Source organism: Rhipicephalus sanguineus, chromosome 2 (assembly GCF_013339695.2).
Source record: "Rhipicephalus sanguineus isolate Rsan-2018 chromosome 2, BIME_Rsan_1.4, whole genome shotgun sequence".
Lineage (NCBI taxonomy): Eukaryota > Metazoa > Arthropoda > Arachnida > Ixodida > Ixodidae > Rhipicephalus > Rhipicephalus sanguineus.
The window spans coordinates 41,621,022-41,637,907 of NC_051177.1; the positions used below are offsets into that span (position 1 = coordinate 41,621,022).

Consider the following 16,886-nt stretch of genomic DNA (forward strand, 5'->3'; position numbering starts at 1 on the left):
AGACTGTGACGCCCCCCTCCGCTGCCCGCTTTTGGTCGTGCACGCCCGCGGACTTTCTTTTTCCCGCGCAAATTTCTTAAACGCCGAGCCCGAACGTAAAAAAAGAAATAATAATTTGACGTTTCGGCTCGAGGACCAGACTTTATCAAGAATGAGTTGGCAAGTACTGGAGAGTTAAAAATTTTAACTTATACGTTTTTACTTGAGGTCGGTGCGTATCGGTGCATATGTATATTGAAACTGAAGCCGGTGTTGATTTTGTTACTTAGTGTTAGTGCGGCCGTGGAAGTCTGGCGCGCGATAGGCTAAACGTGTTCGTTTTGAAGCAGAACAGACTCCGACGCACTCTCGGCAGGCGCATAGACAAACATTTTTTTTTTGTGGGGGGGCGAGTTCAAACACATTTTATGTAGGCTCGTGCGTGTGTTTGTACGCGTGCGTTTATGCGTGCAAATTTTTTAAATTTCAAATGTCGGGAGGGGGGGGGGGTTCGAATACGCCCTCCGCCTTCCCCGGCTACACAAATGGCTCTGGGGTACTCAGTACTCAGCGCTCATGTGTTCTAGGTAAAAGACAGTTGCGGAGATTCGCACTGGCCGAATGTTTCTTGAAAAGGGAGTGTTTACTTAACCAAGAACCCTGACATATCAGACGTTCTACACTGTTGATTATACGTCACGTGCATGGTATGCCACGTCATGAACTTGACGTTGTTCCCTTGCCACAACAGATTGTTAATACCTTTCCGCGCTTTACAGTAAACGAGTTCATCGCAATACACTTGAAGTTAAAAGCACCAGCCCCTTCCGCCTAAGAGGAAGCTTGCTTTACTCGCGAAATTGTGCGATCTCTCGTAGTGATATTAAACATTGACGTGCTTGTTGGATTTCGAAATCTTAATTTTTGCATCGGTAGTTTTTTTTTAAGCAAAGCGAAGTAAAAGGAAAAAAAATGAGGAGAGGCACAACGAGTTGCTGAAACATTAAAAGAGGTGCCTCCTCATCTGTTATATTGAAATGCATCATTTATGAATCATCCCTACTTTTGTTGCAGAGGACGTGACGCACTGACAATTTCAGATTGAATTCTTTCGATAAAGACCGCGAAACAGATTGAGCGCAATGAAGGAAAATAAATAAAAACAAACGCACCTTGATAAAACTTATTGACTTGCATTCCGGGGCAGTCCTGAAGGAGAGAAAGCAAAAAATTAAAAGAAGGATACGTAAATGATTAGGTCTCAGCTGCTTTAAAATTGCGCTATAAATTGGAGGTTAACAACTAGCTTATCTAGAACTTATGATGATTTGACTCACTGTGCATAAGAGATAAGAGAGTCAGGTGTGTATAAAGCACACGATCAGTGATAGGAATAGATGTCACTTTCGAATGCATTTGTACAACTGTGTGTTCAAAGCACTAAGATGTATGTAGTTCTTGAACGCACGCATATAGATAATCACGAAAATGACGCACGTTGAAGAGAGTAGCAATTACACACACACACACACACACACACACACACACACACACACACACACACACACACACACACACACACACACACACACACACACACACACACACACACATATATATATATATATATATATATATATATATATATATATATTATATATATATAATATATATCGGTTTAATTGCTACTCTCTTCTTCAATTTTTGTTGCTTATTTTTTATCCTAACAACTATGTGGAAAGGGATAGCCGTCACCAAGCAATGGTGACAACAACGCCTTCATTTATTTTCTATTTCAATAAAAAGCGGCGCAAACTGGTATAAAATGAGAAAGAAAATTGCGTAATGCTTACGCGTACGTTTTCAAAGTTCAGTCGATAACACTAAGTGTTGATCGCCCATAGCGCGAAGTGAAGATATAACTCCAAATATATGAGATATGGCACGTCATAAAAGTGTCTCACTCGCAAGAAAAGTAAAGGAAAAAGAAAATAGCGTTTAAATATCTGAGGCCATGGTCACCATGTTCAACCGCTCCATCGATATACACGCAGGAGGCAACTCAAGCAGATTTTATGCGGCCATAGTGACGGCAACCTTGCGCATACTGAACAACAACAGCGCGCGGGTTTCCTTTTCAAGGAAGCATTGTGTGCCCTTACTCACATCGCTCCTAATATCAATGTTGGTGCGCACGACGCGGCCGTGGAGTGGCTGCGTGGGCCTGAAGTTGTTCCCGAGCGGCGCCTTGGGGTGGAACGCGTCACCCTGCATCAGCTTCCGCGTGGCGAACAGCTGCGATTCAATGAGACAGAGAACATTGAGAAAGATTGATATGACGATTAATCAGAATAACTGTCTGGCTATAGGCCATCTGTTCGAAGCGCAAGCTCTGCTATAATGAAGCACAAACTTTTGAGCAGGACCCTTGAGGAGCTCTCGAAAGTAATGTAATCATTCCATGTGATCTCAACATTAACACATCGTTATTTGAGAAGCCTTCGCCCTGCAATCGGCACAGTCAGGCTAATAATTATGATATTTGACAGTATACATAGAGGAATGTTCACGCGAGTCCGCATAAGCTTGCCGCATAGCGCCCGTCTCCGCGCAGTAATAAGAACTTGCTGATGGGCGAGTCGGTGAATACCTGACGACATCTTCACTTTAGCGCTAAAAAAGACAAACACGACAGCGCTTGTCCTGTCGCCTGTCATATGCTTGTCTTTCTTTTGCGCTAAAATGAAGACGTCGCCGAGCATCTCTGCGCAACTGGACACGCTCAAGCATTTCGACGAGGACTCCGCCTGACGATTGCTAGTTTTGTTTTGTTTTTGTTTTCACTGGTGGCGAGAGTCACCAAGGCTCTCGCTTCATAAGTCTCGTTATCAACAGCGCTTGCAAGCAAAACGCCGATGATGGGCGACAGTAGCGTATACCTGTTGGCGCGTCATGTACAGCGGGCGGTTCATCAGGATCCAGGTGACCGTCTCCTCACAGCCGGGCGTCGTGCTCGAACCCTCGTAAGTCATGTAACTGTCCGTGTCGGGAAGCAGGTCGCGGATAGAGACCGACTTCACGGCCACTTGGGAGCCTGCGAGCACCCATCGCCACGTTAAGAAGCTGGTGCGAAGATCATACATTGCTATGGAACATTCGCGTTAGCTTTTCCAGCTTCGTAGATGTGATCACGTTCTCGTTCCCGTCGTATGACCCACGATCGGCGCTCGCTGCCAAACTTTTCCTGGGAATACACGAGCACGTACAAGCTCCAACGAAATAGAAGAAAACGACCACCACCACTGAAGCTTGCGAGCGTATTAGTTCGGATGGTACCAGACTTCTTAGGGTCTAAGCACAGCTTTAGTAGCAGCCAAGTCTTCTGAGCACGAACCTATTACTGCCGTAAGTGCAGCGAAAGATCAAGACGACAAAACTTGTCCATCGGTTCGGAAGCTGTCTTATCCATCTCTTTCGTGAGCTAGTTCGTTTTATTGGTTTTCTTTCTATTTTTTTCGCGTGATGGAACTCCGAAAGGTCACCGCATTCCACCGAAACGAAAACTTGCTCGCGACTGTCCCCCTCCACCCCGCCTCTTCTCATAGACGGAATGCATGGCCACTCGCAGAAGCACTCGGTACACACGTGCTGTTCTCTTAATTGGGACAACACGGATCCTGCAGGAGAGACTTCGGTCCATCGCGACCCGCACGCGAAGCATCCATCTCTTCGCGTTCCTCCGAGACGAGCTATACAGCCGGCGAAGTTCTAGCGTCGGGCGAAAAACCGAGATCAACTAGCGCACAAACAAAACAAACAAGAAGCAGGCAACGACAAGTCATCTAACGAGCATCTGACGAGAAGGTGAAGGGAAAGAGCATCGTGGCTTCAACATCGGACCGCTGAAGGGACCCTCCTCGTGGCGCTACCGGCCGCTAGCATATCCGGCTGCAGTCCACTCGCATCGAGATGCGCTCGGTTCCCGAACGGCATCCCGCGCGACCGATTAGGAGGAAGCCTCATTAGCCGCCGATGGATCGGAGCCCAATTACGAGGATTGCCCATCGCGGCCACCGACGCCGCTGCAGAAGAAGCCCGCTTCAACACGTGGTTCGCCGCCGCGCCGCGAGGACCGAACGCCCGGGCCCTCTCCATCCTCGCCAGAGTTGTGGACGAAAAAAAAAAAAAAAGGAAGAGTTGCATTCCGTGCAGCACGGGCTTGCGCTTGCGCAGGCGCCAACTCATTCGGCGACGTACTAGCGGTACTGCTAATACCTCGATTCTGGCGGCGTCCGGCCCGCAGATGTGGCAAGAGATGCGATGCCTATGGGTCAAAAAAGGAAAAAAAAAAAATGTTAGCGCGTGTCGGAGAAAGGGGGGAATTCGGGCGCGATCGGTTTGCGCAACGGCAATTATGATGCGGCAGTATCGCGGAGAACCGAGATTGTGCCGTCCCGCTGAACTCCATCGTAAAACCGATGTTTGATCTAAACCACGACCCACAGTCTAGTTTTTGTTCTCCTTCGCGAAACTCCTGCTTTTTTTAATCTACAAGCGAACGACACACATTTATTCGGCTCGGCTCCCTTTGTTCGTCTAGTTAGGTAAGAAACATCAGCCATTCGCGCGTGTAATGCAGCTGTGGAATCACAATCCGTACCGTACTGACAACATCGTGTATCGCTCATCAGTGGGGTGGTTCGCAAATCAGCCGATTTCGCGACAGGCCAATGCACAATTTGTCGGGTCTAAACTCGTATAATGATTGACGGGTATATAAAAAGCAGCTAGCGCCCGGTATCCCTTGATCCACAGTGCCAGTTCGATTGCACTGCGATTCAATTAAGGCACTGTCGTGTGCGGCGTGGCTCTGAAGTGGAGAAAGTATAACGCGTGTTGTTTTCCAACGTGAACTTGTTGTTAGGAAGTGCAGGTTTTGAAGCGCACTGGAGTAGGTGGTCGAGTCCGCAGCCTGTACGCATGTGCTAATCTAGCAGTGATCAAGTATTATCTATTTTTTCTGCTTTTTTAATTTCGTTCTACCACTCTCCTTAAAGACATTGGTAGATGCTGTGATGGCAAAACACAGCGACGTACCGATGCCGAGATTCCGACGCGAGTTAAAAAAGAAATCGACCATTACTTCGAGTTTATCTTCTAATGACCAGCCTAATAATTATGTTTTGGTTGAGTGTTTTATCAGTCTGAAAGGATTCATTGATTCTGTGTGCTCCACCAAGCCCGCTACATTTTTATGCAGCGGCCGAGGCTTCACTGATGAATGTCTCAGTCAAGCCCTCACACAACAGGGTTAATAATATGTAGTTAAACTTGCTTTTATGCATATTAATGCCAACAACCCGCAAAAGGCTACATGCATCGTATCGATCAGAAAACAATCAAAAGTTTTAGAATTGGATAGCCAGGCCTTGGGTTCGGTGGGTTTAAGCACGCTGTAGATGTTTTAGAATAAAGTTTGTCCTCGGTGAAACGAAACACGAGTGAATCGCGTTCGGATCTTCACGAAACCTACGCAAGTGAGCTTTTGAGGGGCTTAGTTACGCGAGCTATTTTCGAGAAATACGGGCCGGAACGCTAAGCCAAAGAGTGATTATCGTATGACGCATGCGCAATGGCAACAACTTAAGGCGACTGCGCACGCAAAGCTCTGCATGCCTTATTCTAAAACTGCCTAATAACTGAACGATACCTGCCTAGGCTCAAGCACCGTTGCAGAAATAATTTTCGTTCTTTTGATGGCAGTATTTCGACGGAGTAGAATATTTCACTCTCGCGCACTCGATTACAGCAAGCACATTTAATCTAGACAACCGTCGCCATCTCTCGGCACAGTACGCGCTACAGGTTTGATAAAGGGTGCAGCCGAGGACATCGCCATGACACTAATCGTGATCGTGGTCTTCCTTTCGTCCAACTCCCTCGGTTCCAGGGAAGAAATGGCTGTCACGTACAAGGCTCTGGTACGAATCCTGGTTTATGCTCATTACTAGGAAAAAGGAGTGCACATAACAACTGTTGGGGTTCAACGTCCCAAAACCACGATATGATTATGAGAGACTTATGGCACTCGACTGCTGACCCGAAGGTCGCGGGATCGAATCCTGGCCGCGGCGGCTGCATTTTCGATGGAGGCGAAAACGGATGAGGCCCGTGTACTTAGATTTAGGTGCGCGTTAAAGAAACCCAGGTGGTCGAAATTTCCGGAGCCCTCCACTACGGCGTCTCTCATAATCATATCGTGGTTTTGGGACGTTAAACCCCAGATATTATTATTGATTATGAGAGACGCCGTAGTGGAGGGTTCCGGAAATTTCAACCACCTTGGGTTCTTTAACGTGCACCTAAATCCAAGCACACGGACCTCTAAAGCATTTTCGCCTCCATCGAAAATGCGGTCGCCGCGGCCTGGATTCGATCGCGTGACCTTCGGGTCAGCAGTCGAGCGCCATAACCACTAGACCACCGTAGCGGGGTAAAGTGCACAGTACTCACGGATCGAAACGCGAAAATTTAGGGCTAAGTAATGCACGTACTTCTGTTTACCTAGCGTCTACGGTTCGTGTCATATCGGCGTAGTTTTGACTCGAACACTTACAACAGAGCCAACATTACCTTTAGCGGTCAGATTTTTAGCCACGTGACGCGGTTATCTTGAGCACTTGCTCATAACAATACTTATACTAAAAAAAAAAAGCAACTATGACGCGTTTCAATCCGTGAGTACCGTGCATTGCCTTAGTCATGAATACAAACAGATGCAAAAAACTCCCCCACTGAAACAACTGGCAAAAGTCTACGCTTCTAGATCCTGATTGTTGCGCATCCCTCACCTTTAAAAGCCAGGTGCAGCAATTGGCTGGTCAGAAGTCGAAGCTCTACGTTGGCGGAGTCTCGTAGCTGAAAGAGAGAAAGAGACAGAGAGAGAGAGAGAGAGAAACAGACAAACATAATCGTTATCCCATACTCATGTGTAAAAAAAAAAGGTCATCGTTATCCTTTGCCTCGCAGTGACGATTTTTGGCTTTTATACGGCGGAAGGTGGCATGACCTACTTACTGTGCATTAATCGGCTCCCACTGTATAGCAGAACGCTAAAGTTGAAAGTTGGGCGAGTTGGTGACAGTTCATGTTTGCCTTGTGTGCCTTGTCTCCGTGTGCTGCTTCCCACGTAAATATGTATAGTAGAATATCAAACTCGCCGTTTATTCTTTTTTCATTATTCCGCCTGTGCTTTTCGAAAGCCCGCAACCATTCACTATAATCGTGATACATGGACCGCTGTCACAGATCTTTACGATAGATTTTTTTTTGCTGATCCACGACACCGAGGAGCGTGGCACTTACGTCACCAAAACGGATGATTCATTGAGGAAGCACTGGGTTTGTGGCCAGAAGGAAGGAAGGCAAGGCCCTCAAGCGGCGAGCAGTGTCCGAACACGTCTGTTCACTTTACTGTGCGCTGCTTTACTTGCACTTTCATTTTTGTAGTACAGCTGCGTAGGTACGTACTCAGATTTGAATACAGTACGGCGCCGCATTGTCGGGAAGGCGTTTCCCATGCATGGTCTCAAATCCTCATGCCTTCGTTGTATAAGTAATCGCTCATAGTGTGCATAGGTTAACGTTTGCGAATAATGATGTGTACCGAATGGCTTCAATAATGGGATACGGCACTACGGTGTGTTTGCGTTTCTTGATGACCGTGCACCTTGCCACGAGAGGCCTTTCACGCGATTGTGACAGAGCGATGCTTGAGAGAGATATTGATTTAAGCTAAGTTGCTGGGACACATGAATGGAAAGTGCGAATAGAGACGTATTACCATAAGCGTCGGCTTAACGGGACATGTCCTGACGCATGTCAGCATTTCCCGTTAACTAACTAACTAACTAACTAACTAACTAACTAACTAACTAACTAACTAACTAACTAACTAACTAACTAACTAACTAACTAACTAACTAACTAACTAACTAACTAACTAACTAACTAACTAACTAACTAACTAACTAACTAACTAACTAACTAACTAACTAACTAACTAACTAACTAACTAACTAACTAACACAAATGCAAGAAACGACAGTGACGGTAATCGTAACTGAAGATACTGACGCCGCAACAGAGCCGTTCAGTCGCGACATATTAGGCAGTTTTAGAATGGAGTACGCAAAGCTTTGCGTTAGCGTTTGTCACCACTGCGCATGCGTCGTACGCTATCCTCGTGTGTACCCTACGTTAATAGACAAAAATAGGGACATCGTGCCCAACGAACACTATCTCCGCGTACCCTATTCCAAAACTGCCTAATATCTGTTCACGTTGCTACCCAAATGCTTCATTAGGTAGTTTTAGAATAGGGTACCCCAGAGCTTTGCACTTGCGTTTGTTGCCACGCATGCGTCGTACGCTAACCTCTTGGGTACGCACGTTATTTTTCGAAGGTAACGTGCATACTCAAGAAACGCGAAGCCTGCGTACCCTATTCTAAAACTGCCTATTTATCCGTTGACGTAGCAGTTCTCTCTGCACGTACTAATATGCATGACAAGATTAAGCACAAGGCTAATTTCAGGTTACGCAAACAGAATCAGTGCGTCGCCTTGTCATGGGAGTTCATGATGTCAAGCCGGAAATAACCAATAATAATAATAATGATCATTTGTGGAGTTTTATGTGCCAAAACCACGATATGATTATGAGGCACGCCGTAGTTTAAGGCTCTGGAAATTTAGACCATCTTGTGTTCTTTGACAAGCACTGACATCGCACAGTACACGCGTCTCTAGCATTTTGCCTCCATCGAAATGCGACCACCGCGACCGGGATCGAACCCACGACTTCCGGATCAGCTGCCGAGCATCGCAACCTCCGTAACACCTGGCGCAAGGAATGAACTACTCGTACTCACCTTAATGATAACCGCCAACGCGACGAGACCCTGCGCTCGTTGCCTGGCTTCGGACACGTTGGCGTACAGGTCACAGTTGTAACCCAGGATCTGAAGCTGCGAGTGAGTGAGTGAAAGGACTTTGTTTATCCGGTGGACGACTATCCTAGCCCCGCAAGGGGAGGGTCATCGCGATGCGGCCACACATCGTAAGGTGTGGGCACTTACAAAAAGTCACTGTACAACACCTGAAACCTCTATTTTGACTATTTTTTGTTGCTCTCAGAAGGCATTTTGTACGTTTTCAAGAATCAAAGTCACGATTCCTTTACAAATGTGCACGCCTTTATTCTTCACAAGGTTCGTGGCAGTCAGTTTGACCGGCCTGTTGTAGACCAAGATGGACCGATCTTGCAGAGAGTGCAATAGTACACCGTTCATAAAACAGCGCGATGAAAAGCGAGCTGGTATCGGAGACATTGTAATAGCTTGTTGCATATATCACGTGAGCGTCGTCCTTAGTGTTTCCGCGTACTGTTGATTCGTTGAGGGTTCACGCAATCGGCTATGCCGCAAGACGCGTCGCGGAAGCTGAACAGTTCGACAACACTCAATGATATAATTGTTGGGGTTTTACGTCCCAAAACCACGATATGAATATGAGGGACGCCGTAGAGGAGGGCTGAAATTTGGAACACCTGGGGTTCTTTAACGTGCATCTAAATCAAGTTACACTGGGCCTGTAGATTTCCGCCTTCATTAAAATGCGACCGCCGCGGTTGGGATTCGATACCGCGACCTTCGGGTCAGCAGTCAAGCACCATACCCACTACACCACCATGGCAGTTAAATAATTGTCAAGTTCAAGCAGCGAAGCCATGTCTTGGTACCAGACATGCACCCAGCCAAATGAGCTGAACGTAATGAAAATGACATCCCAGCACGCGATCATTTCAAATGTGATTACCTCTCGGTGCACTCGACCAAATTTGAGCCTCCAGCAATATATAACCATTTTTTGATTGATTGATTGATTGATTGACTTGACTGACTGACTGACTGACTGACTGACTTGACTGATTGATTGATTGATTGATTGATTGATTGATTGATTGATTCAATAAACTGCTTCACGAAATCACGCATTCACCTAGATTAGAAATCGTGCATTGCATTCTGTTCTATGGTCTGCCTCCATTGCCCAGTCCGGTGTTCACCGATAACATCAAAGAAAAAGAAAACCTACGGTGAGCCACTCGCGCGGGCATCGGAGTGCGGAATTCAACAAGCTGACTCAGTTGGCTCGGGTTTAAAGTTAAGCGGAAGAGGTAGAGACAGAGGGTTCGCGAGCCGCTAATCGCGATGCCCGCCTTATACGAGCTGCACGCACGTAAGAATCGCCTGATGGCTTTCCGATATCCGAGCAGCCGGAACGCCTCGTTACGAGAAATCGCGCCATCGCACTGTCTCTCTCGGCGAGGAATTCGCTCGATCGTTTTTTTCACACGATCGCTTACAGAACACGGAAATCACCCGCACGAAGAAGTGGAAAGAGAAGAAGAAGACATGGGGAGGAGAAGACGAGAGAAGAAAGAAGGGCTAGACGAAGCGTTCGAGGACACACGGTCAAACAAAAGCCCACATAAACGGCATTCCAACTTCTCTCTTTCTCTCTTTTCTCACTCTCTCTTTTTCGTTATCTCCCCGTCGAGCTTCGAGTTGCATCCTGAGAGACACTCAGATTAGAACAGTTTTCAGGGCCGCCCCGAATATAAAAACTGCGGTCGATCATCGCGGAAACGGAAACGTTGAAAGGTCTTGCGCTTCGTACGCGCGTCACTTCCACTTTGGAAGAATCTAAAACGATCCCGTGTCAGTCGGGTGATAAGCATGCTCATGGGTGCTATGCAGGATGGCCCGAGTTTGGCGAAACTCGGTATCTTTCCGAGCTCTGGCGACACCCCCTTTTGAACGAGCTAATAGTACGATAAGGTGAAATCCATCCCTCAGCGCGCGCTCCGTTCCATTGGTTACGATGGAACGCGGCGTCACGTCAAGGGCGGTCGAGAAGGTTGGGTGGTGTCGTAAAACTAGAAGCACCTTCTTTCATTTGTTTGTTATTCCACTGAGTGCAGACGTGCACCCTTGCAGGAAAAGTGGCAGAAAGCTCTACTAACTATATTTTTTATGTGTGCGCGGGCCATTTGAATTCATTTTCAAGCGTTTAATGTCTGCAGCAAGTATCCTTTAGAATAAGCAGCACCGTGGCCTCCGAGATTAGTTCCGACCGAGCGCCTTACAACACCGCGGCTATAGCTAATCGCCGAGGCCACGTGTATAATTACCATGGTCGGCCTGTACATTCTAGCGCGTTGCTCGGCCGGCGCGCGCCCTCGTCGTTCTCTTCTTCATCGTCTGCTCGGTCCCAGAGCACGTGCGCCCGGCTGATTAGCTAATTGGCTGGGCGGTATACCTAGCTAAGTCAGGATGTGCTATGACGAAGCTGATGAGGCCAAATCTTGCTAAGGTCGAGCTAACTAAGCCACGTCTTACTAAGACCATGCTCATGAAGTCGTGTAAAGCTAAGAACAAGGTAATTGAGGTCATGATAAATAACATAACGCTAATTAGGATCATGTAATTAAAACCAAGATAATCAAGACCTTACTCGCCGAGATCGTGTTAATTAGGATCGTTCTAATTACGATTATGCTAATTACCTCTGTACTATTCAGGACCTTGCAAACTAAACCTGTGTAATCAATGCCGTGGTAATTAAGACATTATTAGTTATTCTTAATTACCACGACGCTAATTATGAGCGTGCTAATTAGAATCGTGCTCATTAGGATTACGCTAATTACCTCTGTACTATTCAGGACCTTGTGAATTAAACCTGAGTAATTAATGACGCGGTATTTAAAACGTTATCAATTAATGCTAATTAACGCGACGATAATTAAGAACGTGTAATTAAAACAAAGATAATCAGGACCTTACTCACCGAGGACGTGTTAATTGGAATCGTGCTAATTATTATTATGCCAATTATCTCTGTACTTAATTAATGTCGTGGTAATTAAAACATTAACAATTAAGAAAGGACTATTCACTATCATGTTAGTTAAGACCTTCCTAAGCAATAGCACCAATATTGAGACCAAACTGACACGGTGATTACACCGAAGCAGACTGAGTAGACGAGCCGCGTAAAAAGGTGGAAGAAGCTAGGTGATCACAAACTCCACCAATGGCCGAAGCCCTGCACAAGCACCGCAAGCTGCACAAATTATTTTCTATGCAAAGAAGCTGCTGAGTAGCGTCCACCGCATGAACACTTGAGAGGCACACCGGCACTATGACAATCCCGAGTTGAACTGGGGCCTTTTCAAAATCAACGAGTTTGTGCCCGAGTTCGCGCGTCAATCAATTTGATTGACAGACCCCCGCGGCGAAGAGCGGGTCCTCCCACCGCGGTTCCTCTTGCAGAGGAGCAGTGCTCACGCAACAACGCCAGCGAGCGGCACGATTCATCTATGAGCTTAATCGCACAGACTATGCACAGACGCACGAAGAACTAAAGGTTATATAATCACGTGGATACGGCGCCTCGCATTCGATTTCACCGCTCTCACGACGTACCACTCACAGCTATGAAGCAAGTGCCCCTGGTGGGATTTGCGGCGAGAAATGTTATTATTACTTGTTTGCGGAGACACTGTTTCTACCGATTCGATAATACAAAAAATGTTCATACGTGTAATGTAAGTATAGCAGTAACCTGTCCATTTATTTATCTGTAATATTCTAGAGAAGCTAAACGAGCTGCACCAGAGTGCTGCGTGGTCGCCCTTGTTGCCTTCGAGAGTGGAAATTTCCATGCACTAGGTGGAACGAAAGAATTTTCCGAAAGAGGACAAACGCCCACGAACACGCCCGTAGGAGGCGCGATCATCAGTTGGCAAAAAGATAGTGCGACAATCACGCTGACGTCGCTGCACTGTCGAAATGTTGACTGAGTGGCGGCGCTGATGCGTTCGCACGCGGTATTCCTTTGAAAACCGCCGCAAATGCCGCGCATGCGTTTATGACACCATTCTCGTTCTTTTAGCCGTTTTTATCAACGCTTCTATCGCGCGCTCCGCACTGTCTTCCTATCATGACCGTCGTAGGGCGGGCTCGGAGCAAACTCGTGTGCCCGAGAAGCTCGGGCCATCCTGCATAGCACCCCATCTAAAACCTACATTAAAGAGCTGGAAGCTTCCCCCCTCAAAAAAAAAAGAAAAAGAAAAAAAGAATCACACAAGAGTATAATTAGAGCACACATTTTTTAGCAGCCGCAACGGCCACAAACGAGTACTCAAACCTGCGCTGCGCATTGCTGGCATGACATTTTTGTAAGTGGGGGCATTCAGAGTAACATCCAGTGTGAGGCGCCATATTGCCACGCGCATGTGCGTGCATTTTTCTTCGCTCATGTAGTAACATAGATTCGATTCAGCGGCGCATTAACTTACTGATAAAGGGCTGCGTATATTCGTAGTTTCGAGAACGTGTTCAAATCGCATTCGATTTGAGAATTCGATCTGTAAACATGTTCAATTATCAGATTCTTGGGCCGAATATAAAGAACACGAATGTATATACTGAATTATAATTCTTGTTCTAAGAAGTTATCCTGAAGATAAAAAGGAAACCTCGCCAATACTGTTTATAATATCTGTGATCATCTCAACCAAACCATGAAGACTTCCTTATGTAATGAATACTCCGAATATGTCCTAAGCATAGACATGGTTTATTTGGAGACGGAGAAAATCCTGAGCTTAACTTGTGGGTTTGTAAACTATGTTACTCCTTAAAAGTAATTAAATTACATTACTAATTATTTTTAAGTATTTTTAGAATAAAAATAAATTGCTCTCCAAATTGTAGCTGGGCGAAAGTACCGTAAAAACCCGAGTAAGCGCCCCCTTCGTCTTTTCGGAAGATTTGAAATAAGCGCCAAGGCCCGAGCAAGCACCCACCACCCTCTCCCGTCCCACCATTCTTTTTTTTTTTTTCATCCTGCTCTCCGTTACAGAATCCTGCAGTAGCGGCTCCCAGGAACTCGGGTTCTGAGAGTTTCTAGATAGGCGGGTGATTTCTTAGTACTTTTACAGTGTGGTGCCTCGGGGTTGCATTCTGAGTTGTCACAAATTGTCGGTACATTTGAAGAACGTATTTCACCCTTGTTATAACTCTTGAAATTTCACACGAGGATTCCCTCCGGTTCAGTAAAAGCAGTAAATGCATACCTATTGAATAAATCATTTTATTATAAGCGCAGCTGTGCGTTCTTCTTCGACGTTTCGGGCAAGGGCCCCCATTCAAATCTTGTCCGATTATCTTTAACCGTAGGGGTGTCTGTGTGTGTGTGTGTGGGGGGGGGGGGGGCGCTTGTTCGGGATTTTCATGGTAATCACATAGCATTACATTACTACTACTTTTAAAAAGTACTAAAGCTACACTGAAATCACGTTAACGAAATTTCGCCTGCCATGCACTAATTCATGTACACTTCATTTACGCCACATAGTCTTGTGGTGGCGCTCCTCTTGTCGAGTTCTCCTTGTGTATTTTGTGTGTTTTGCGCTTCCAAGTACCTTCACATAGTATACATTGATGTCCCAGATATCTTTGTTGCATCGCAGAAGCAGCTGCCTCGTACCCGCGCTTAAGGTGTGGTACTCAGATGAACTTCTCTTTGTTATTTTGCTTTTCCTTTTCGGTAGATTTTTTATGCCATACGGGAAGCGGACATGCTATGTCTTAGTCAAAAATAATTCGGAAAATAATGAGTAACTTTCTCAAAATTACTCGCTTCAAGTAATTCATTACGTTACTGCATTACCACACCACAAAACCAAACGAATCGAACAGACAATTAGGCCAAGGAAAGCGTAAGGAACAGTAATTGTTGTCTTTTAACTGTAGCGTTGTAATTAAGTCACACAATATTAATGAGACCTAACAGACAATAATGCCAAGGAAAGAATGAGGGGTGTTATTTGTTGTAATTAGAATATAAATGTTTAAACTGAAGAGAAGAGCATCGGACGGGTGATTCGAAGGTAGTGGGATCAGGTCGCACTGTCGGAAGGGGCGTTTTTAAGAGCACAGCTCTTTATGATTTTCGTTGAACCGGGTCGTGCGAACAATAATTATCATCATCATGAGTCGGTACGCGCTCTCTTCGTTCTCTTCTTCATCTGCTGCTTCTCTCCCATAACACATGCGGCGATTTGTTCGGTGTGGAATTCAAAAATTATGAAGGGCGAGTCTGTTACATGACTAAAAAATCATGTAACATCACGTACCACCTAGTCACGGGACTGAAATCGCGTAACATCACGTGACAACTAGTCACGCGGCTAAAAAATCACGTAACGTTTAGTCACGAGACTAAAATCTCGCAACATCGCGTAATAGCTAGTCACGTGACATTTCTAGCCAAGTTTAGCCATGCTTCGTACTGCTACAAAAAACTTAGCATCTCTAGCAAAAGCTTCGCATTACTAGCAAAACTTAGCTATGTCGAACACCAGCTCCGCTGATGGTTCCAGCCTTGCGCCACTAGCGCACTTTTTCATGCACTTTATTTCACATCAATTTAGGTCATAATTACCACACTACAGTTAAGAGACAAACAATTAATGACCCCCGTGCTTTCCCTGGCCTAACTGTCTGTTGGATTGAGTTGGTTGTGTCTAACAAAGAAAAAATTCCCCTGCTTTCGCTTACCCTCAAAGTAATTCATTACGTAACCCATTACAGCAAAAAGTAGTTAAATTACTGTAAGGTCATTACTGCGAATTCTGCTGTAAGCCTTTTGGCTTCTGATTAGACCTATAGCAACAGCGCCGAGCGAGCGTGCTCAAGGCTCGAAGTTGACATCGTGTAGTGTTTACTGTGCTGGCGCCGAATGCGGCCGGTGAACTCGAGTTACAGCCAGCGCATCCCTGACCTTGGCCGATCGTCTCTGTTTACGCGCCAAGCACGTGCGGCGGCCGCGCCCAAGTTACGGCAGTCGCCTCGTCGCTGCTGCCTCGTTCGCCTCGCAACGCTTTTGTTTAAATATACAAGTTCGTATTGTACGCGTACCTTTGTTTTCTATTTACTCGGGAACACGCAAAATTATCACGCAAACAACACCCGGACGTCTACAGACCTTATACCATCTATGTAGGCATCGCTACAGGCGCTCACCTCTGCCGGGAAGACGAATCCGGAGACGGAGTGCTCGGAGCCTCGGTCTTCGGTGCGGCCGAAGTGCAGTCGCAGCTCGTAGACGCGGTAGCGGTACGAGAGCGGCCCGAGGCTGATGTTGACGCCGCCCAGTTCGTCGTCTTCGGACAGGCGGAACACGATGCCTTGGCCCGTGTTCTGCAGCAGCCCGTCCACCTGCGTCCGTGACCCGGGGCCGAATTCACAACACTTCTCTTTCGTAGGTGCGTTTTCCCACTGGCCAGCCGGCTTCGCTAATGATATTTCCCGCATTGTGATTGGCTCTAGCAAGAGAAAAAGTTTAGCGTAACCTATTTTTATGAGTACGGGCCCAGTTCACCCGCTGAGAGCCCTTGTCAGAAGGGCCACCATTTGCGCTTCTCAATGAAAGTTGCTTCATTGAATGGCACAGTCAGTTGAAAGCCCGCTGAGACATTTATGTGAGATAAAGGAAGCGCTAATTTCAGGCCAGCGTTCGGCATACATGTGGCGGGGTTTGAGAGATATACCGCGTTTGGATGTGACAACTGCTGTGTGTATAGCTCACATCTTTCGTTTCATCAATAATTTCGTTGTCCTTATTCATATTCAATAATCTAACGCCCCGGTGCCTTGTATGTGTCAGTAGCAGTTAGAGAAGTAACCAGTTAAAGAAACTAGCAGTTGTCTCGATAAAGACAAGTCTGCTTGTCGAAACGTTGGCTTCAGCGACACTCCCTGTGCAAGCATT

At 46.3% G+C, this 16,886-nt stretch overlaps 1 protein-coding gene across 1 annotated transcript in view; it reads right to left on the reverse strand.

Moving 5' to 3' along the window:
* Positions 1–16,886, reverse strand: part of LOC119382816 (carbonic anhydrase-related protein 10) — an 84,291-nt gene that overhangs the window by 3,063 nt on the left and 64,342 nt on the right. Inside the window, exons 4-9 of the mRNA XM_037650677.2 lie at positions 16,139–16,333; positions 8,912–9,007; positions 6,831–6,897; positions 2,919–3,073; positions 2,146–2,274; positions 1,152–1,188 (exon numbers count right to left, since the gene is read on the reverse strand). Coding sequence (XP_037506605.1) covers positions 1,152–1,188; positions 2,146–2,274; positions 2,919–3,073; positions 6,831–6,897; positions 8,912–9,007; positions 16,139–16,333 — 679 coding nt within the window. The remainder of the gene's footprint in view (positions 1–1,151; positions 1,189–2,145; positions 2,275–2,918; positions 3,074–6,830; positions 6,898–8,911; positions 9,008–16,138; positions 16,334–16,886) is intronic.